The following is a 22934-nucleotide window of genomic DNA, read 5'->3' on the forward strand; positions in this document are numbered from 1 at the left end:
AAGATTTAAAAATAAAATAAAATGTGAGGGCTGTCCCGAGGCAGGCACTACACTGGGGTCTGGTGCATTTCTGTATCCTAACAACAAAATATCTGAAAGAGAAGTAAAGAAAACAACCCCACTGACAATAGCACCAAAAATGATAAAGTAGGGGTAAATTTAACCAAGAAAGAGAAAGATCTGTACCCTGAAAACTATGAGACATTGATGAGATGAATTGAAAAAGACACAAAGAAATGGAAAGATACCCTATGTTCATGGATTGAAAGAATTAATGTCATTAACATATTCATTCTACCCAAAGCAATCTACAGATTCATTGCAATACCTACCAAAATTCCAATTAAAACTTTCTCTAACCTAGGAAAATCCCTCAATAAGAGTGACATGATGAACCTGCATAATGGTTCTAGAAGACAATGTTTACTTGCATGAGGACACGTGTGCTTATGTGTCTCAGGTCATGGCCACTTACCCTTCCATGGACTCGAGAATTCTTTCAGTTTGCCTTCTCCCAGAAGTTACCATAATCCTCTTTTTTAAACTTGGTTGTGACACCAGTTAACCAAAGGGGAAATTTCTCAGCTCGGAAATTTCTCTTCACTTCTGCTTTTGAAGGCCATAAAACTGAGAGAGAAATTGGCAGGCGGCCTTCCTCTCCGAGGCGACACGGGCTAGTCCAGAACTCTGTTCTCTCCGCCAGTCTTCATTGCTCAGGTATGACTTCAACCAACTCTTTTATGATCAGGTCCTAAGGGGTCTCTCTGTCTCTCCGCTTCTGCCTGTCTCCTTCCCTCCTTCTCTTCCTTGCTGCCTGAGGGCTGGGTTTATTTGCACAAATGCTAGGTGTGCGGTTATGCTATGATTTGTAAAGTGTTCTGGAATGAACACTGCTTATAGCAGCTGACCCCTGAGAGGTCAGGGTCAAAGCCCCTGCTCCCAACAGATGCGCACCTGATTCGGGTTTGGTTTAGCAAAGGCTTCCCTCTGGGCCCAAAGGGAGGGTCTTTCATACATCTGTTCATTCATTCGAAGATTGTTTCCTTGCCTGCTGTTCATGTACTAGATGCTGAGGGAAACTCACCTGCAGGCGGGTCATGGCACGTGCCTCTCATGTTTCCCCTCTTCACACAGGTTTCTGAAGCAGCCATGGCAGCAGTGCCTGAACTCGCCAATGAAGTGATGGCTTTCTACAGGTCAGTGGGGAGACTGAGACCGGTGGGGGAGCAGGGCTCCTCGTTCAAGAGTGCAGTGTTGTCTGTGTGTGGAGACCAGCTTTGTCCCCACTCTGCGCCCTTCAGTGGCAAGCAGGGTTTCAGTTAGCCTGGTTTAAATGCTGATTTCCCCCAACAAGCCCGGCCTTGGGACTCACGGGCACCCCGGTGCTGTTGCCGGGCTTCCTGCAGAAGGCAGGAGGGCAGAGAAGATGCCAGGCGGGGGGCACAGGATGAAGTTCGGCTTCAGTGGGAGGCAAGGCTCAGATTTTAGGGCCTGGACATTAGGCCCCAGGACCCCTCAGGGAGCACCCACACCTGTCCTGTCACCTGGGTATCCCATGCATATCCTCACGGGACTTGCCAGCTTCCAGCAGCCATACGAGACATGCTGCTTGTAGTTCCCTATGAACAGGAATGACTGTTTGCAGGAAGGAAGAATAAGCTTGTCTGGGAGACATAATTGAGCAGTGTCTCTGATTTTATTACAGTGACGATGAGAATGGCCTGTTCTTTGAGGCTGATGGCCCACAACAGACTAAGGTAAGACCAGGAGCTTAGATCCAACCCATGGAGGGGCTTTGAGCTGGGAAAGGCTCAAGGGAAAGGGTCTGGGACACCTTGACCCTGTGGTATTTTGTGATAGAATGACTGTCACGTCTTCCAGTGAGACCGGTGCAGGCCATGCTGACCTGGCCACTGTGCGGCTCCCACACCGCACCGTCACTCACTAAGGCTTGGTGATGGCACCATGCTTACAGAGGGCCAGGGGCACGTCAGTGGTGATAGGTTTGTTGTGTGATGTCAGAAAGACAGCCAAGGCTGCAAGGGGCTTCAACACAAATTTGATTCTCCTTTTAGGAGAGGGCCTCAGCCTGCATACTCCTTGGAGCCAAGTTCTGAGACCCAGAGGAGATAACCTTGAGAGTTAACATGTCTGCCCCGCTTTGTGGTGGAAGAGTTTTTTGCTCCCTGGCATAGAGTTAATGACAAGATGTAGATGATGTAACCAAAATGATGGATAGGGAGTTGAAAGAAAATCACTCACTTGCTGTTTGATCTTAGACAAGTCATTTCACTGTTTTGGGTCTGGCCTGAAATGTTTGGAAACCAGCATAACTGGTTTAGTCCCGCCCAGAGTGGGGCGTGGCCTCTCCCTCTGGCCTCTTGCCTCTCCCAGCCACCTGACTGTCAGTCACAGGTCGCAGTCAGCATTCCTCTGTGCCATTAAAGGTCTCTCCACTGTCTCTCAAGCTTTTAAACCTTAGGACAACCTCGGTGAACCTTATTACAGTTACACAGTTTCTCCAATAACAGCAAAGTGGTAACACACTTTACAAATAGCAACCACTTTTAATGTATTTGCAGAATGCTTATGAAACAGCATTCTGGAAAATAATTAAAAATTTGCTGAATGAGCATAGATGTATAGAAAATATTATAATCACCACTGACATAAAAATTTAAATGCATAGTGTTAGAGTATTAGGGGTTCTAAAAGGTATAATGTGTAAAAAGGTAGAAACTTATGGTTAGTGGAGCAGCTGTACAAAAGATACACAAGGTACGAACGGGATTTATTCAAAAAGAATGCCACAATTGGCATCAAAAAGCCCACATTCTGGCCTCTAACCTGCCACATGCCCTTGGGTAGGCCACCTAACCGCTCTGGACTTTAGAGAGATGCAAGTCTTTCCATAGAAGCTCGGTTATATCTCAGGGTCCTCCCACCCCTCTGATGACAACACGGTTTTCTGGCCCTGCCACCTCAGCACGCTCCCTTCCCTGGTCTTCCCACAGTGCTCCTTCCAAGACCTGGACCTCAGCCCTCTGGGAGATGGGGGCATCCAGCTGAAAGTCTCCCAGCAGCTCTACAACTCCAGCTTCAGGCGGGCCGTGTCGATCGTCATTGCCGTGGAGAAGCTGAGGAAAGTGCACATGGTCTGCCCACAGGACTTCCAGGATGACGACCTGCGGAGCCTCTTCTTCTTCATCTTTAAAGAAGGTACTTCTGAGCTCTCAGGGCAGACAGATCTCGGCTCACTTCCTTCTCTGTGTCCATAACTCAACGATCAATTAAAGTCCCCGGAGCTGAAACCCTGGTGAATGAAAAGGGCGACATAGCAGACCCGAGAAGCTTAGGAGGCCATGTGCAGGCCTGGAAAGCTTGGTGACCCAGAGGAGCCGCCCAGGATGGTCTGGTTACAAATTGCTAACTGGGCGGTCATGTGGGCCATGAAGTCGCAAGCTTGTAGCTTCCTTAGCAAATGTCACTCTTTGCCTTAAGGAACCCTGTCCATTGTTCCTATGCTTCTCAGGAGAGCACACTTTTGAAATGTCAGAGTGATTTTCTTTCCTTATGCCCGAGGGGCACAACTATAGACACCAAGGCAGGAGACCACAGACCCCCTTATTGTCCTCTTGTTCCCACCTACCATCTCTATGTCTCTATGTGCTACAAATAGTAATCAACTGTCCCTTAGCCACCAAGGTAAAGGAAGTGTGTGTCTCTCCATTTTGTTTTTATCTAATCCCAAAGATATCCCTGTTCTGCTTTCTCCTGCCCCCTACATCTACCACCAATGTAATCTTCCCTACGTTATCTCCTTTGATTCTAAAGCATAAAATAATCTGCAAAACTACTCCTGCCCTGGCCATTGTGGTCAGTAGTTAGAGTATCAGCATGCAGACCAGAGGGTTGTGGGTTCAATTCCCAGGCAAGGGCATGTACCTGGGTTGCAGGTTCGATCCCCGACCTCAGTTGGGGGGGATGTGCAGGATGCAACCGATCCATGTGTCTCTCTCACATTGATCTCTCTCCTCTCTTCCTCTCCCCCCTCCCTTCCACGCTTTCTTAAAATCAATGAGAAAAATATCTTCTGCTGGGGATTAACAACAACCGAAAACTGCTATTCTCCAGAGCATTTTTTCAATTTGTTGACATTGTGCTTCAGGCATGTCCTCAACATCTGGGCTCTGATAAACTCTTATAAAGCTTTCTACAGAACTGGATGTTCTCTTGTCAACATGTGTTTGGCATAGCCAGCAGGATTCTAAATAAGCCCACCCAGGACCACCCTGCAACCCCGGACCCGGAGCTAGGTACCAGCAGGGGCCCACTGAGCCCCACCGGTTCCTGCTTCGCATCAGGTGATCTTGGGTGAGTTTCCTCTTAGAATCTTGAGCCTCCTTTTGCTTGAGGTTGTAGGTCTGACTTTATTTGAGCTGTTATTAGAAAACCCTTGAGGTAGCACTATAAGATAAAGGTGCGGTAACCCAGGGACTGGAGGAAAATGAAAGACTGCTTTGGTTATTATTTTTTTCTTTTTTAAAATATATTTTTATTGATTTCAGAGAGGAAGGGAGAGGGAGAGAGAGATAGAAACATCAATGATGAGAAAGAATCATTGATCAGCTGCCTCCGGCACCCCCCACCCCCACCCCAAACTAGGGATCGAGTTCATAACCTGGACATTTGCTCTTGATCAGAATTTAACGTGGGACCCTTCGGTCCACAGGCCAACGTTCTATCCACTGAACCAAACCAGCTAGGGCTAAAATTTATTTTTCAATTATAACTGGCATAAAAAGTTATGTTAGTTTCAGGTGTACAGCATAGTGATTAGACATTTAAATACCTTATGTGGTGATCCCTCTTAGGTCTAGTACCCATCTGACACCATACATAGTTATAATATTATTTACTAATCCCCTATGCTGTACGTGACTGTTTTTATATCTGGCAATTTGTATGTCTTAATCCCTTCACTTTTTTCACCCATCACCCCAACCTCCCTCCCATCTGGCAACCATCAGTTTGTTCTCTGTATCTATGTTTCTGTTTGTTCATTTATTTTGTTTTTTAGATTCCACATATAAGTGAAATCATATGGCATTTGTCTCAAGCTGCTCCACTCTATCCGCTGCTTTCTTGCATGAACTTGCCCTCCTTTCTTCCTCTCTCTTCTCTTGCCCCTACATCTCCTCCACCACCACTCCCTAGTGGCCTAGAGGAAACTGAGAATAGAAAGCAAGACTACAATAAACTGGGGAAACCAGAAATACTGGCAGCTCCCTTTAGGGAAAGCCAGTGCAGGCAGGGGAAACTAGCAATGGTATACATTCCTTGGACTAGAACAGAATTAAGGAATCTAACTAGAGATTTCCCTGATCCTCTCCAAGACTCTAATGGATTAACAAAGGAACTTGATTTAACTATTAGAACATATGAAAATAGTAATTTGGATGATCAATTATCTGAAACTATCCAAAAAGCGGGGGGAGGGGGGGGTGGGAGATAAAGCTACTAAAATTGTGAATATATAGCTTCAGCAACTCAGCAATCAGGCCAGACCTCACCAAAGGCCTCCTTAACAGGGGAAGGAGTGTGCTTCTATGGTAGAAAGCCAGGGCACCTTAAGAAGGATTGTAGAAAACTGAAATGGGATTTAGAAAAAGAAGAGAAACAGATGCACTGAGAGGACATTTCTCCGTCTTACCAATACCTTAGGAAAAAATTAAATTACCATAAAAGGGAAAACTTCAAAGGCCCTCTGATTCTAATGTGTACAGACGGACCTGCCAAACTGTCATTCGCCTGGAACACTTTCTCAGTCTGTTGAAATCTTGCTTCCAGGCATGTCCTCAAATTCTTGGTTCAGATAAACTCTTCGAACATTCCTTCATCACTGCCCTTTACAATATTAGGCCCATCGGTGGGAGGAAGACAGAGAAGCCTAGACACCAAATTGATCATCTCTTAGTTGAAACTATTCTCAAAATAAGACCTTGATAACTACTCACATTTTCAAATCAGTCCGTCATTCTCGAGTGCTTCCTCTTACATTATCTCCTGTGCATCTCATGCCCTTGTTGGCCCCGTATTATTGGATCACCATTTTACTTAAGTCACTCTATTGCTCCTCCATAGCAAGCAACAGTGCTGAAGCTTGAACCCATGTCTTAAAGTGCCACATCCGATGTTCTTTCCCGTCCTAACTTCCTCCCCACTGTGTTACAATTTCTTGAGCTGTGTGTGTCCTCCAACAAGCCCAGTGCCTCTCATCACTGCTCGCTTTGTACCTAAACAATGCATGTGCTCCACATTTCAGAATCCATCGACTGCATGTGGGATGGCAGTTACGAGTGTGATGCACCCCTACAATCGCTGCACTGCAGGCTCCGGGACATCAACCAAAAATCCCTGGTGCTGTCTGGACCACATGAGCTGCAGGCTCTTCACCTGAATGGAGAGGATGTGAACCAACAAGGTAAGTGGGAAATCTTGATTCCTCTTTTGGCACCCTGGCAGCTTGCTAGTCACCCACATTTTCAACAAAGTAGAATATTAAGGCAAATTATCAACAAAAGTGAAAACAACATGTTATAAAAACATATAAGGTGGGGTTTTTTTTGGGGGGGGGCGGAGATCCCAGCAATGACACCAGATTGATTTCCTTAGCATATTCATTTTCTGGCAAGAGATGTAACTGTAAGAAATTAGACTGCTCAAGCACGCTAGGATCATGGTCGGGCCAAGTCATCTAACAACAGTACGATATCAGTGCTTGCATTAGAAAGGGGACATTGGATGGACATGACCTAACTGCCTGTGGGTTCTTGTTTCCTGTGGTTGAGGTTGAAAGTAGAATGGTGAAGAGATAATGTGTCCACTCCCATTTCCAGTCTTGCCCCTGTGCTCCTAACAGCCTTCCTACCCAACACCAGATGGGCCCTTATAGGGAATCTTCACTGACAAGCAGAAATGTTTATCTCTCTGCTATAACTGGAAAATCTTCCAAGTCTAGGGAGCCCATTAGCTGTGGGATCTGCCTGGCACCCTGCCACCATGGCTGAGCCCTATGTGCAGGGGTGTGGCCACGGAAGCTGCTGAAAGGAGCAGTGTGTTCCCTTCCAGGGCTGCTGACCTTGGAGAGAGGTACCCCTGGGGGGAGCATCCTGCTCTCAGTCAGGCCAGAACAATCCTGTTTCTTTAGAACTGGGTTGTAAGCATGACCTTAGGGCCTCCAAGTGAAACCATTGTGACTAAGGAAGATTAACCTGAGTGTCTGTCTTTGCAGCCACTTGTCCCATTTAAGCCTCACCTTGCCCAAGTTCTTCCCACTTGTTGCTCTATATCTTGGAATAGATGTGTGCCTGGTTTCTTTCTGGAGGCCAGCTTAACCTCTTTGCTTGCCTTTCACATTGATCAAATCGTTCTGCTCGTGAGATGGGCCCATCACCACATGACAAGATGGCTTCCTTCCTTCCTTCAATTTTTAAAAATTAGACCCCCTAACTCTTCCCTGCCACTGTAATAGGCTCTGGGAAGTCCCCAGACCTTCTCTGGGAAAAACTGGAATCAACCAACTGACCCTGCTATAACCAGTGAGAATCCATACGAAGGTTCTTACAGAAGAGCCTAAATTAGATGAGTCTTGGGCTTGGGGTCCTGTGATTGGACCATCTCTGCCCTGCTGTGCATCCCTGAGCACAAGGCCCCTCTTCTTCCTCCAGTGGTGTTCTGCATGAGCTTCGTGCCAGGAGATGAGAATATCGACAAGATACCCGTGGCCTTGGGTATCAAGGAAAAGAACCTGTACCTGTCTTGCGTGGCGAAGGACAAGAAGCCCACCCTGCAGCTGGAGGTGAGTGAGCACAGCAGCCAAAGGCCCTTCTCAACTCCTCTGAAGCACCCCTAGCCATCACTGACTTCCAAGACAACCACCTTCTCTCCCTCCTACCCCCCGCCACCACCGCCGCCCAGAAAACCTGGGGGCAGATCTACTTGACAATTTGCAGAACTGTAAATATGCAATTGCTAAATGCATGCAACTTTCACTTCCACCGCAGAAAATTAAATCACTTCACTGATGATATCATGCCCAGTCAACACCCAACAGAGGATGCACTGCTAGGGCTGCTCCATTTGATGCATGACACTTTGGGAAATTAATCAATTCAAGAGAGTTGTCACCTGTTGTCATCTCCACTCTGCTCCCAACATCACAATTATTCCCACCTTCCAGATCTCTTAGCTAAAGCTTCATTTCCAAGTTGAAGTCGTTTTAGCCGACGCCATTCAAAAATTTAATTTAAACACACACACACACACACACACACACACACGCACATACACACACAACACAGCAAAAATCCCTGGAAACGAGGCCCTCCTGGAAGCCTTAACCTAATTTTCACTTTTAATAAATGGCCGAAACCGGTTTGGCTCAGTGGATAGAGCGTAGGTCTGCGGACTGAAGGGTCCCAGGTTCGATTCCGGTCAGGGGCATGTACCTGGGTTGCGGGCACCTCCCCAGTGGGAGATGTGCAAGAGGCAGCTGATCGATGTTTCTCTCTCATCGATGTTTCTAACTCTCTATCTCTCTCCCTTCCTCTCTGTAAAAAATCAATAAAATATATTTTTAAAAAAAAATGCCCACCTATATTATGCTCCCCGCCATCTGATGCTCAGTTCTAGGAAAGGATAAGAGCTCCGTCAGACACCACATGGAAAGTTGGGGTCACAGCGATCCCCCAGGAGTCTGGCTCTGGTCCTGGCTCTTCGGTTTCCTCTCTCGCTGACCCAGAGAACAGTCTCCCCAGAGTCTCTCTGTTCCTTCCCTCTCAGAAGTTCTTCCTTCTGTTTCCCTGCAGACATTTGACCCCCGCGGTCAGTCAAAGAAGAAGATAGACAGGCGATTTATCTTCCACAAGAAGGAAATCAGGGACAAGGTAGAATTTGAGTCTGCCGTGTACCCCAACTGGTACATCAGCACCTCGCAAGCGGACCAGACGCCTGTCTTCCTGGGAAGTACTAAGGGTGGCCAGGATATAACTGACTTCACCATGGAAATCCTGACTCACTGAAGAGACCTGTACCTGTGCTAAGTCACCCCGAGGGCTGCAGAAAGGTACAGAAGGGTTTGAACATGGCAGGGGGCTGCACTTCACTGTGGGAAAGTGGGGAAAGCCCAGCCGCTTTCCCCACATTAATTAGGGAGAAGCAGCCCCCTCCTCCCAGAGCCAACCCTCTCCCCTCTCTGCTCATACAAAGCCAGCCAGGCAGAAACCACTGCACATTCGGTTATCAGACTCCCTCTGTCCTTTGCGCCCAGCTTCCAATGAGCAACCACTTAAACTATCTGTTTATTTATTTATTATGGGCTCATCTATTTAATTTCGCCCAAGGGGGCCAGGAAGCAGCCGTCCCAGTCTGCAATATCTAAGGAGCCCATGTGATTTGGATGAGTGTACTGTCTTTATGTCGAGTCCTTTCACCAGGCTGAATAAGCTCAGATTATTTGTATAGGAATATTTGTGAATAAGAAGTAAGATACTATTTCAATAATTCTGAAATAAATTTCACTGAAAAATAAAGTTGTTCCCATGTGGTGATTGACTTTTCTTGGATCTGACACAGAAGAGGGAAGATAAATGGGGGCACGGGAGCCTGGCCAGGGAGCTGGCAGCCCGCTCCTCACAGAGTGCCACCCAGTACCTGGAAACATCCCTGCCCAGCAGAGCCACCTCCCACACATCCCCTGCTTTCCTGTTTTTCAACAAAAGGATATTCGGTGCAAAAGTCTCATCTGCAAACAGGATCAGTTGTAGCATTATAGGACTGAGGGTTGAGGAAACAGCTGCTGATAATTTCTCTGTTCATTGACTCAACAAACATTTATAAACCAAATGCTATGTACTAGGGTCTGGGATCACAGAAACAAGAAAGGTGAGGCGTTCCTAATTAGACAGGAGAGATACACAAGCAAAGGAAGGCAATGTGACAAGGAGAGGTGATATAGTATCAGAGGAGTGACAGATCTGCTGTGAAGGACGATGGTCACCGAGCGACATACCAGTCAGGCCTCAAGGACACGCAGCAATCCCCCATCTAGAAATAGAAAAAGAAAGAAAAAGACATGGACCAGTGTGGCATGGGGATGTAAGAATGAATGATGCCAGGATTGCAGGAGTCACCAGAAGCAAAGCCAAAACACAAAAAGAAACTTTTGTAACTCATATCTCAGACAAAGGAAGAATTTTCTTGGTATATAGAGTTCCTTCTAAACATTAGAAGAAACAAGAACAAAACAATAGGCAAAAATCCAACAAAAATATGTTAACAGGCTGTCAACAAAAAAGGAACTACTATTAGCCATAGCTGGTTTGACTCAGTGGATAGAGCGTTGGCCTGTGGACTGAGGGGTCCAGGTTCAATTCTGGTCGGGGGCACATATCTTGGTTTCAGGCTCCTCCCTGGCCCAGGCCCTGGTCAGGGCTTGTGCAGGAGGCAACCAATTGATGCGTCTCTCTGTCTTTCCCTCTCTCTTCCACTCTCCCTAAAAATCAATGGGAAAATATCCTTGGGTGAGGATTAACACACACACACACACACACACACACACACACACACACACACAAAGGAAATACTATTAGATCTTGGACAGAGTCAAAGGAGCTCAGCACTACTTATAACAGACAAAGTAATACCACTTTGACTGCCAATGCTCTATCAGATACAAATACCAAAAGTGTAACAACACACCCTGTTGGCAAAACTGTGGGAAGATCTCCACTGTTAAGCATTACAGGTGGGAGTATAAACAGGTACAACTCCCTCAGAGGAAAATTTTATGATAACTATAAAAATTACAAATGCATATCCCCTTTGGCCCAGCAATTTCACTTCTGGGGACTTATCCTGCAGATGGACATACACTCTTGTGAAATGACACATGATTAACATTACTCATTGCACATCACTTGTAATAGCAAAAAATGGGAAATGTGCCAAGTGTCTACTGACACTTGCTAAAGGAGACTGGCTAACGTGTGAGCTGTGCCTGGTATCTGGCCACTCCCTTCCAGGTCCTGAGCCAGGTCCCACAGGCTGTTTGAGAGGGTCACTGTTTCTCTTCCTCCGTGTCCCTCCCTCTATCCCCTGCAGTCCTATCCCATCAGCCTGCAGAGGCAAAAATAGGTATGAAATCCTTCACCCACCACCAGGATCAGGAAGTGAGGGTTGAGGACTCCCAGCCAGCACCTGAGCATCCTGATACGCTGCCCCTCAGCTTGGAGAGGAGCCCAGCCACAAGAGGGGCCGCCCGAGCCATGTAATTTGCCTGTGAATGTTGGGTTTGCATGAGTCCTTGGAGCAGGGGGATACCGTATTTTCCCGTATGTAAGATGCCCCCAACTTTTCCAACCCAAAATTTAAAAAATCAATATTTTAAACATAAAACAGAACACATTTTTATTTAGTAATTACCACAGGTAATGTTCACATACCAGTACTATGTTATTATGCAACATATCACTTTAACTTTGTTCATGTTCTCATGGCCAACCCTTCTCTCCTCATGAAATTGAAGCACCATTTTGCCTTTCCTGTAAAATCAACAATGTTCATTTCGCTTGCAAACATTCTTGCCTGACACTGAATAAGCTGGTTGACACACATAAGCCCCTCTGGCGCTGCTCCACAATCCAAGTCTTAAGCCTCTGCTCCAAGTTTGCCCATTTGCTGATTTTCCTCTTAAGGCCTTCTTTTTTCTTGGCATCTTAAGGCCAGGGAGCTGTTTTCTCCACTGTTTTCTCCACTGTCTGATCATACACTCAGTGGGAGGAGGTCCAAATTGACTCTCTGCAGCTCTATTTCCATGCTCTTTTGCATAGCACATTACATTCAGTTTGAATTTTGCAGAGTAAGACAATCACTTAATGGTATTTATTTATTTATTTATTTTTTGACATCTTTCTTGGCTCAGAACTCTCTGGTCCTTGTTGCATCTGCCTGTGGGAAACTGTTTATTGCCTTCACTATCTGATAAGCATAGACAGAGAACCCCCCAAAGGCTGGGTGCCTTTGAAACCCTAGCAAAGGTCGGAGCTAGGCGCCACCTCTGTTTGTCCAGACAGTGGTAGCTGAAACTACTCTCCCATTTATTATTATGTAAATCCTTGCTGATGGGCTAGTCCGCCTGTTGCCAGGGGTCACCTGCCTAAGGGCTATGCTATGGGTGCATCCCAGATCAATTAAATCTTGGTGAGGCTTGAGCACTGGAGGAAGTCCTTCCCCTTGAGTTGGACTTACTCGCCTGGTCCCCCAATATTTCCAAATTATCTCTTGTCTTTTCATATTCATTTGTGTGCGGCTCTGCTTCCAGTTCCTGAACCCTGACCCACTCGGGATGTGGGAAGGAAACACCCAACATCTGGCCCCCGACGGGAAAACTGGAAGTAAAGGCTTCGCTAGAGCGAAAAAAGGAAGTTTCACCGAAAAAGGTGAGGAAGAAAGAATTCACGGAGAAAAGGTGTGGAAAATTCACCGAAAAAAGGTGGGGGAAATTCACCGCATGCAATGCCCAGGATCAACTTCAGAAGTCTCGAGCTATAAGTAGGCTGGGAATGTTTTCTTTCGCCAGGCTAAAGGGGCAGGATTTGGTTTAAAAAAAAAAAAAAGTAGATTCTGCTTTTTAAAAAAGTAAGAAACTTTATTATAGACTTTTGATTTGCATGCTTAAGGAGTTAAAATTTTAGAAGGTAATCTCTTACAGTTTTTGCATGTTATTAAAGAACATAACTCTTGTTTTCTTGAAAAAGGTACATTAAATCTTAAAAGTTTGCCAAAAAGTTAATCAGAACTTGCCAAAAATTGTTTCCCCTTGTGGAAAACGGTATTTCATTTGCTAGAGCCTTTAGGAGAGGTCAGGGAGGATAGATTTCCTCCCCTTGCACCCTCCGCTCCTTAAGAGGAGCAGAAAGAAAAGAAAAAATGGGAGGAATGGCCTTCATGGCTCCCTCCACCTCCATGTCCTAATCCTGAAATGTTTAATTTGCCATGAATAGAATCACCTGTGCAAAAAGGCCAACTTATAAAGAAATTGGAATATTAAAAGGTACTCTTTTAAATCAGGCTGAAAAAGAAAAAAAGAAAAAAAGAGTGCCATGGCCATCTTAATGTGGTTTCTTGTCCAAATTAAAATCTTAATTTGTGTTTGGAATCTAAAATCTGTAATAAGAAATGAAATCCCGCTACCGAATCCGCCTCTGGTGTGGAGAGATTCAAAGGTGGCAAGAGAGAGTAGAGCTATAAGCTCTCCTACAATGAGATTACTTAATGTTTTATTTAAAAATTACCGGAGAACATCTTATGACAACCAAACTTTGGCTAAGATAACCTTGGGTGCTAGCCATGACTTTCGAAAGTGAAATAGGAAAAAATTTAAAATGTCTTTTTCTATTAAACATGACTTTGGGGAAAATACGCCATCTGAGTCATTTGCTGAAACTTCCCCCAAAGCAGGATGTAGGGGAAGGGAAGAAGGGAGCACATGGCTATCCAATGTGGACTCCCCCTGCCCAAGCATTCTAATTTAAAGTCCTTCTTGTAATTGAAAAGTTTTACAAAATTTAGAAATGCATCCGGGATTTCTGTGCACGTGTAAAGGGAAAAGACCAGTTTAAAAACGAGTGCACATAGTTTTGAGCTGAACTTGACCTTTTGCTGTGTACAGAATAAAAACCCGAGACTGTTTTGGCCTTAAAAATGGCGCAGATGAACCTGACAAAGAAATACAGGCTGGTGTCCCAAGGCGATTTAAAGTAGCTCTTTTGAAATTTCCTGCCCTGAAGTTCAAATCATCTAAAAGTATTGAGATTTATAATACTGAAATGTTGATCTGAGTATGCCTAGTATGAAGTCTAGATGATAGAAGTTAATCCATTAATTGAAAATGCCTTATATTTTATTTTAAATGTATCCTTAAATGTAAAAGTATTGATTTGAAAAATGCTAAGTATTTAATTTGCTACCTAAGATTTAAAGCTCTGAAAGTTTAAGGTGCAAATTGAATAGGGAGAAATTAATTAAATATCTAATGCATAACTTGTTTTTGAAAAAATAAAATGTGTTTTCTCTTAAATAATTAGGAATTCAAAATATGTTACTCATTGGTCTGATTAAAAAAGAGGATTAATTTTAAGATCTCAACTGAATTTTTAATACAAAAACCAGTTTAAATTTAATTGATATTCTTTAAGATAATTATAAAAGGTATAAACAGCTAATGAGATTTCTGTTTGTCTGCAATATAATGTTGGCCATCTATCTTTTAGGGATTTTGGTTTGCTCTTCCCTTGTTTATTGTGAGAATAAGGAAATCATCTTTTCTGTCAGAGAACAGTTTAGACAGCCACTCTGAGCTGTGTGACTTGGTAGCCGCCATGTTGGCCGCATGGCCTGCCGCTCCCCTGGGGGCCGCCATCTTGAAATAGCAAAGGCCCCTCCCTCTGACCTAGCCAATCACACAAGGAATGTCTGCTCACTGAGGCAGGCTGTGATTTCAGGGGTGGAGCTTTAAGGCAAAGTTTTACTATGGAAATGCAGATGGGGCAGAAAGTGTGCTTGCCTCGCGGATTTATTTAATACTATTTTTAAGAAGATATCTTTAATGCTTAATAAATTAGCAATCACGGTCTTAATATAATTTTAGTGGTATGATAGACCAATGTTTTGAGCAGTTGGCTTTATAAGGACCGACAATAGAGCTCGTATTTCTTAAAAGGCTTGTAGATAGAGACATTTTTAAAAGATATCTTAAATTCTCAGTAGAACCACAGTTATATATATATCATAAACAAATTAAGAGTAATTGATTCCATGGTCAAGACTAGATCCCATTATGTTGAGAACTGTTTTTAAGTGTTGAAAATTTTCTAATTAAATATGTATTTGACAGTTTTTCCCGAGTGCAATATTTCAAAATATGATATGCTTGGTTGCATAAGGAATTTCTGCCAAATAAAAGAAAAAATTGATTTATTAGTAGCAATGTCTTTATCTAAACTAACAAAAGCACCACTCCGCTGCATTTTAAATTAGGCTGGAAGTGTGGCAGCGTTTGCACCTCGTGTATCAGAATAAAACGTTACTAAATTTACTAATCTTTGTAAGCAATTGAATCCTAGTAAAGTAAAATTCTTCTCAAAAGTTACTGAAGGCTTCCCATGATCCCTCTGTATATGCAAATAAGCCAAAAGGGAATGCTGTTTAAAAATATTATTTTAAATTTAATAAAAAGGGGAAATTTTAATATTTTGAAATATCTTCCACTAATATTTATAGGATAATCTAATGATTTGCTGTTAAAATACCAAATCTGAAAATAAGTACAGCCACCATAAATGTTTAATGACTTTGACTTGAAATACATGGCCTTGTGGCACTATCAATCAACATCCAAGAAGTAACCCTGCAGGTTACTTCATGTAAAAGAGAAAGATTTTTCTTTTTTTAAGTTGAAGTTCTCCAGGTGTAATCCAGCAGGAAGAAGACAAACCAGACAACCAACAGCCCAGAGACCACTTGGGGCTTGGTGAAGTGAAGTATGGTAACAATTAATTCAGGTAAAAACTATAAGTTTCATACTAGTCTTAGAAGGCACATTTTCCCTTTACCTGGGAAGGACAGCACAGCTATCCCAAAGTCAGAAGGCTCCAGTTAGCGTGTCAACTCAGTGTTCTGGAGACCCAAAACTGTAATTTAGGTAACATGCCTAAATTTAACCTAGGTTACCCTAGGACTCTAGATAATGTGTTTACCCAAAACTGTAATTTGGATAGCATGCTGTCTCTGTTTCTGTAAATTGCCTTTTTTTTTTTTTTGCTAACTAGGTTCCTCATTCCAAACCTTGAGACAGCCAGTTTAAAATTAAGTTGTCATGACCTAGAGCAAAGAATATTCTTGCATGGTATTATTCTACAAGTTTTATTCATAATTTTTGATGATTTACAACAGTATATTGTGCATTTATCCCAAACAAACTTACAAATTAATTCTTTGAATGTTTTAAGGACAAGAAGGGATTTATTCCCTCCTGGGAAGGTGCTTAAGCATTCTGTATTGACCTCTCTTGACCTTTTTTGCCAAAAAGATTCCAATCTGAGCTCTCCGTTCAAGCTGAGATCACGAAAAGCTGGTACCATGGATCTGTCTCTTGCCCAATGGCGTAAGCTGGGCCCTCTCTGAAGAAGAAACCTGGGTTCCCTATGATCAATGCCGGGGCCCCGCCAGCAGGGGAGGGGATCCAAAGGCAGTTGCTGGGCATGGAGGCCAGAGGGACATAGGCTAACAAGGAGACAGAACTGAACCTCACATCACCCTACTTGGCCGGAGATGGCTGATAGTCAACGACAGGTAAGACTCCACAGGGTGGGGCAACCTAAGAGAAGCACAGCCGGGGGCCAGTAGGAGAGAACTTGGGGTTCAACAGAGGTGGGGCACAGATCCTCACCCCCCCCCCCACAATGGTGCAGGGGCTTGAACACCCGCCCCTTCTGAGGAAGGTCTCCTGTCCCCATGGCTGCTTCTTGCTTCCCATGCCCAGCCCAGATCAGGAACCAAATAACAGAAGAGACTTGGTCCAGCTGAAAATGGTACCCAGAAAAACAAAGGCTTAGTTAACAGACCCTATATTTAAATCTAGCCTAACAAACAGGAATGCTTGAGCCTCCTCAAGGACGTAAAGTGATCCTTTCAATTAATATTTACAGTGTAAATTAAGATTATTGTTAGAATATTAAATTTGACAGTAAAATAGTTGTCAAGTTTTCAAATTAATTAAATTTGGCTAACTTGAAATAAGTAATTATTAAAAAATATTAACCAAAATTTTCATTTCATGGTAAAATTGCTTAACATGCAATGAACCTAAAGCAGTCATATTTTTGTGCAAAAAATTAACATTTAAAGTAATCTAGACTGCATTAAAAATTTTCCAAAAGCCTCCTAATAATTAAATAAAAAAAGGGGGTATAGTGGAAGAATACCATGTAAGGAAAAATATCCTGTAACTAATTACATCTAGAAAAATTTTTTTTTCATTTGTAATGCTAACAGCAAGACACCCATGAAAAACATGTGGTATCAAAATAAGCCAAAGGAAAATCATTTGGGCTAATATAAAAAGGATCCCCCAAGTAAAATTTCCTTTAACCTTTGGTCGAGAATACGTTTGTATACTTTCAGAGAACAGCTCCAAGACCATGTGGATTTCTGTGGCAACAGATCCCAGAGAGAAACTGACCAAATTGCACCAGCACAAAGACAGGAGAGACAGTTCAGAGATGGAGATGGTGAAGACGCCTTACCATGCTAGCAGTCAGCAGCTGTGCATCGCTGCAGGGTGCCAAACCAGAGAGGACCGGACCTGCATTTGTCCACCTTCCGGAGCCAGTATTTCATTGCTGGCATGTACACATGAAATGTCGGACATTGAAACTTGGACTCAGTACTGTTGGACGTTGAAATTGGGACTTGTTCTTATATGTTTATTTCTGGTCTGCAGATACAAGCCATCTTAAGGAAAAAATAAGGGGGAGATGTGGGAAACTGTTTATTGTCTTCACTATCTGATAAGCATAGACAGAGAACCTCCCAAAGGCTGGGTGCCTTTGAAGCCCTAGCAAAGGTCCCTCTGTTTGTCCAGACAGTGGTAGCTGAAACTACTCTCCCATTTATTATTATGTAAATCCTTGCTGATGGGCTAGTCCGCCTGTTGCCAGGGGTCACCTGCCTAAGGGCTATGCTATGGGTGCATCCCAGATCAATAAAAGCTTGGTGAGGCCTGAGCACTGGAGGAAGTCCTTCCCCTTGAGTTGGACTTACTCGCCTGGTCCCCCAATATTTCCAAATTATCTCTTGTCTTTTCATATTCATTTGTGTGAGGCTCTGCTTCCAGTTCCTGAACCCTGACCCACGCGGGATGTGGGAAGGAAACACCCAACATCTGCCCACTCTCCACCTCCACCTCCACCTCCACCTCCACTTCCACCTCCAATTAGAGCATCAGCTGACATCAGTAACAATAAGGCTCGTGATTGGAGGAAGCCTGTTTGACAAGATATGGGCAGCTACACACCCATGTGGCTCCCTCCTTGGCTGATTTCCATGTATAAAACGCCCCTCAGTTTTCAGTCTAACGATTTTAGAAAAAAATAATGTCTTATACACTGAAAAATACAGTATATGGAATGCAGGTACAGATAGGAGCATTACACACAATATGGCTTGGCTTTCAAATGAAACATGTCAGGAACACCTGGAGGAGATGTCAAGCATGGAGCTGAGCCTCGGCGCCCTCCAGCCGGGAAGACCCTTGTCCCAAGTAGACAATGTCCTCCTAATGCCCATCCACCTGCCTCCCTGTCGGAGCAGCAAGTCCAGTTCCTGCCCCGAAGGCCCTTCCAGGGCCCTAATCCTTGCCAGGTGATGTTTTTCCCATATTGTAGCTTACACACCATTTACAAGCAATTTTTAAAACTATGACCTCACCTCTCCACCAACATATATGTTTTAGGGTAGAACCTAACATTTGCCATCATAACTTTAAACAGTTCATTGCAAATGTTATCATCCCTAGAATATTGTACATTTGACATTTAAGTATAAACTTACATCCCTTTCATAAATGCATCCAGTAGAATTCTAGCAGCATAGTGATTGTTTCCTACTGTCAACCACCTAAAAATACATGAGGAAATTCTTTAATGGTCAGAAAATTTACAGCATTCCTTTTTCTCCTTGAACTGATGTTTCCCCTCATTTCCCCCGTGAAATATTATACTAATATAGTATGTATTGTACTTAAAAACATTTTACTGATCATCCTAGGATACTTATTTGCGACAATAAAAATGTATTCAATCAAAATTTAATTTATTATATTTTATGTAACAATAGGATGTTAGATTTTTTTAATTCTTCCACATTGTGTCATCATTACAATTGTTGTTAGTACACAATTGATCAAAGTAACAAAGACATAAATATGCTCTATTACAAATGTTAATTTTCATTAGCAATATACCTTGATGAGACAGAGATTTTAAAAAGTAGTTTGTATATTTATATATTACTTGTAATTAGAATGAGGGCTCAACGTTGATTCTATTCTTCTTTTGGTTTTTCAAATGTAAGTGCTAGGAGAACTTGTTCGTATAAACCATGAGTAATGGGAATGAGAGGAATTTCATTGCAGCAGTGTCACTCAACCCTTTGAAATCTTTATGAGTTAATTGTCTAAATCACATAGTCATCCATCATCCATTTAATCATCAATTTAAATCATTATTTAATGATTTATTAACCAACAACTTATCTAGGTCTCCTTTCAGGTTGTTGTTGTTATCCTCACCAGAGGATATTTTTCATTGATTTTTAGAGAGAGTGGAAGGGAGGGGGAGAGACAGAGAGAGAAATATTGATGTGAAAGAGACACATTGATTGGTTGCCTCCCACAAATGCCCAACCGTGGCCTACAACCAAGGCCTACAACCAAGGTACGTGCCCTTGACCAGAATCAAACCTGGGACCTTTCGGTCTGTGGGCCAAGGCTCTATCCGCTGAGTCAAATTGGCTAGGCCAGGGCTCTTTCAGTTTTGTTGGAAGAAATGGAAACCAACAGAGCTGCCAGAGTCCCTTTGTCTGGTGCCCCAGGGCCTCTGACACCCCAGGGCAATAAACTTCCTAGGACTGGGGATGTGTGGGAAGTCTGCTGTTCCCATCTATTCTGGAGAGTAAGAGAAGGGCAGGGTCACTTTAGCCTCCTTCCCATACTCATGTGGCTGCTGTGTTCCCTGCCTGGATGAACGCCAGGAGTAGCTCAGCTGCTGTCAGGGTGTCAGGTGACTGCAGTGACAACACCAAACTGAGCCCTGTTGCACGGAATAGGGGTAGAAGTAGGAGGCCTGGGCTCATTCTGACCTCTGACCTTGGTAATAATGCCTCTGTAATAATGTTGGTGGGGGTGGGGTCAGGTGATCAGCTCCAGCACCTGTGGTTCAGTTCCTCATCAGTGGTAGGAAAGTAACTAATAGGGCAATAGGCTAGAGTGGGTGGGTGCAATGAAAGGTACTGTTTTCAGTGAGGTGGTCAGAGAAGGAAGGCCCTGTGAGAATGTGGCTTGACAGAAGGTGCCAATCTTGCAAAGATCTGGGGAACAGCATGCCAAGAGGCTGTTGACATAAAGGCCCTAGATTGGAAGTAGGCTTGGATGAATGAGGCAAGGCAAGAAGACCAAGTGGCTGTAGCAGAGTGAGCAAAGGAGAATGGGCTGCAGAGGAGGACAGAGAGGCAAGGGCCAGGTCTCTGTATAAGGATTTGGACTGAGTGTGTCATACAAAGCCATTGGAGGTTCTTAATCAAGGAAGGATGATCTCATATGTTTTACCACTGTGCTGTTGTATGAAGAATGGACCCTGGGGGCAGGGAGAGATGGTGTCAAGAACCCTGGCTGGCATTTCCCAGTGGTTAGAGCATTGGCCCATGAACTGAAGGGTCACAGGTTTCATTCCAGTCAAGGGTACCTACCTGGGTTGCAGGCCCCCCACCCTGGGTTAGGGCACATGCAAGAGGCAACCAATTGATGAGGTTCTCTCACATGGATGTTTCTCTCTCTCCTCTCTACCCCCCCCCCCCCCCGTGCCTTCCACTCTCTCTAAAATCAATGGAAAAAGTATCCTCCAGTGAGAATTAACAACAACAACAGAAAAGAGTGGAAGCTGAAAGATCAGTGAAGAGGCTATGGCAATGGACTTCCCCAGAGATAATAGTATCTTGGATGAGGGTAATAGGAGAGAATGTGGTAAGGGATGTATTCTGGGCACAGAGACAACAGAACCAGCTGCTGAAGTAAACGTGGGTGATGAAAGAAAGAGAGTACTCATGGGACTCACAGGTAAGTGGGTATTTAACAGAAATGGGGAAGCCTTGGGAAGGAGCAGGCATTGTGCTGGGGGAGGGGATAGACAAAACGTTGTTTTTTGGTCGAGTTATGTACATGAGAATATAAAATTTGAATCTCCCTTGAGATCAGACTCAGGAGTAACTTGAATGTAGAAGGTCACATGCCATGGGCCACCTGAGAGCACCTGACAAGAGTGTGTAGCTCGAAAAAAGAATGACCCAAGACTGAGCCCTGGATACAGCAACACAAAGCTGAAAGGAAGAAATGTAACCTTCGAATGAGATTGAAGAGAAGTGAACAGCAGATAAGAGAAAAACCCGAGAGGGAGAGGACAGCTGTAGAGAATGGGTGAAGGATAAGAGGTCCATCAGGCCCAAGGGGCCAAGTACAAGGCCACTGGATTCTGTGAGAAGGAGGTGGTGGGTGGCCATAACAAAAGGGAGGACAGAGGTTGAGGACAAAAGCCTTCCTGGAATGCCTTCAGGAGAGAATGAAAGGAGAGGAAGTAGAACCATTGAGTATAGACAAGACTCTTTTAAGTAGTTTTGCTGTGACATAAAAGTGAGTACAAAAAGGAAGCAAGGAGACAGAAAAATCCCATGGTAGCTGGACGGGGCTATAGGATCAAATAAGGATTTTTATGTTTAAGGTGGAATTGCTATAGCACATTGGTAGGTTCATATGAGTCATTCGGTAGATGGGAGAGAGAAAACATGCCAGACAGAAAAGGGAGGATTACAGGAGCCAAGCCCTGAGTAGTCTGTGGAGGAGGTGGTGAGAGAAGAGATGTAATTGGGTACAGATGCTGGTAGGTTAGTAATTCCTGGGGTAGAAATATATGGCAGCTCTTCCTTGACTGCTCCTGCCTTCAGGATGAAATAGTTCCTAGAGTGCACACTCAGTCTTAGGTGGTTGTTCCTGCAGCCTGGTTCTCCTCTCTTGACTCCCTAAGCAAGGTCATTCTCACTCTCAGACCAGACAGGCTGAGCTGCCCTGGCCCTGGCACATTCCTTTGGAGTAATCCTCTGCCAAACTCCAAACTTGCTGTAGTGCATCTTCAACCCCTTCTAGAAGACTCTCGGAGGCATCTCCCATTTCTCATTATTATATGGCAGCTGAGAGCAGTGGCCATTATAAACCGTAAATGCATAAGAATGCTGCGATTCTCAATCACCCATTAATCAATATGAGTATAGAATTGTAACCAGCAGCAAACATTGAAAAAAAACCAGGTACTAAAGAAATTAGTTGAGTTTAATAAAGCAATGAAAGATAAGAGACATGATTTAATGTACCTATCTATATCAGTTGAGATTAAATTGAAAGTAGTTAAGATTTTAAAAAGCGGGTAAAGGTGTCATTTGAAAGAGGTCCATGGGGCTGAGTTGTAAAACTAACTCACAGCTAGAAAGCCTTCCACTGATTTAGCAGCCTGACCCCAACTCTGAGAATTGACTGTGTTACTCTATGGTTTGTGTCATGTTATCTGAGAAGAGACCAATGACCCTGCCTCAGATTCTCAAGCCAATAGCCTAAATCACATTCCTGAATCTTTGACCCAGAAACCTAAGGGTCGGAATCTTTTACCTAGAAACTGTCTGAGATGGTTAATCTGATCTGAGCCCAGTGTTGAGTGGGTTCACAACACCAGCAAAGTATTTAAAGGGAAAAAGAAAAACATTGAGTGATGAGATAAAACCCATAGCTTTAACACTTTTGTAGTAAGTTTAGTAATAAGTTTTAAGATTTTCCTGACATACTGTCTTTGTTATTTAATGTGTCTGAAAAAAATTAAACTAAAACCTTAAATATCTGAAATATTAACTTTTTAATTTCAATTTGAAATGTGTAATTGATATTAGATTGGATTCTAATCAGAAGGGTAGAAAACAATTTGGGTACATTTGTAAAAAGTGTTTGAATCTTAAAAGCCTAATTTACTACATTTTTGTTTGTTTATTTGCTTATTTTT

General features: G+C 43.6%; 1 protein-coding gene across 2 annotated transcripts; it reads left to right on the top strand.

Moving 5' to 3' along the window:
- Positions 1–666: 666 nt before the first annotated feature.
- Positions 667–12458, top strand: IL1B (interleukin 1 beta). Of its 2 annotated transcripts, XM_070428512.1 has the most exons (8): positions 667–717; positions 1135–1196; positions 1706–1757; positions 3015–3219; positions 6326–6484; positions 7731–7861; positions 8871–9127; positions 12383–12458. In XM_070428512.1, the coding sequence occupies exons 2-7, from the start codon at positions 1150–1152 to the stop codon at positions 9081–9083; spliced, it is 807 nt and encodes a 268-aa protein (XP_070284613.1). In that variant the 5' UTR covers positions 667–717; positions 1135–1149; the 3' UTR covers positions 9084–9127; positions 12383–12458. The 2 variants fall into 2 exon arrangements, with proteins under 2 accessions (XP_070284613.1, XP_070284612.1); XM_070428511.1 differs by lacking the exon at positions 12383–12458 and having other exon boundaries at positions 8871–9539.
- The last annotated feature ends 10476 nt before the right edge of the window (positions 12459–22934 follow it).

The sequence above is a fragment of the Myotis yumanensis genome, unplaced genomic scaffold (assembly GCF_028538775.1).
Source record: "Myotis yumanensis isolate MYYU_CA2020_CCGP unplaced genomic scaffold, mMyoYum1.0.hap1 SCAF_11, whole genome shotgun sequence".
NCBI classification, from domain to species: domain Eukaryota; kingdom Metazoa; phylum Chordata; class Mammalia; order Chiroptera; family Vespertilionidae; genus Myotis; species Myotis yumanensis.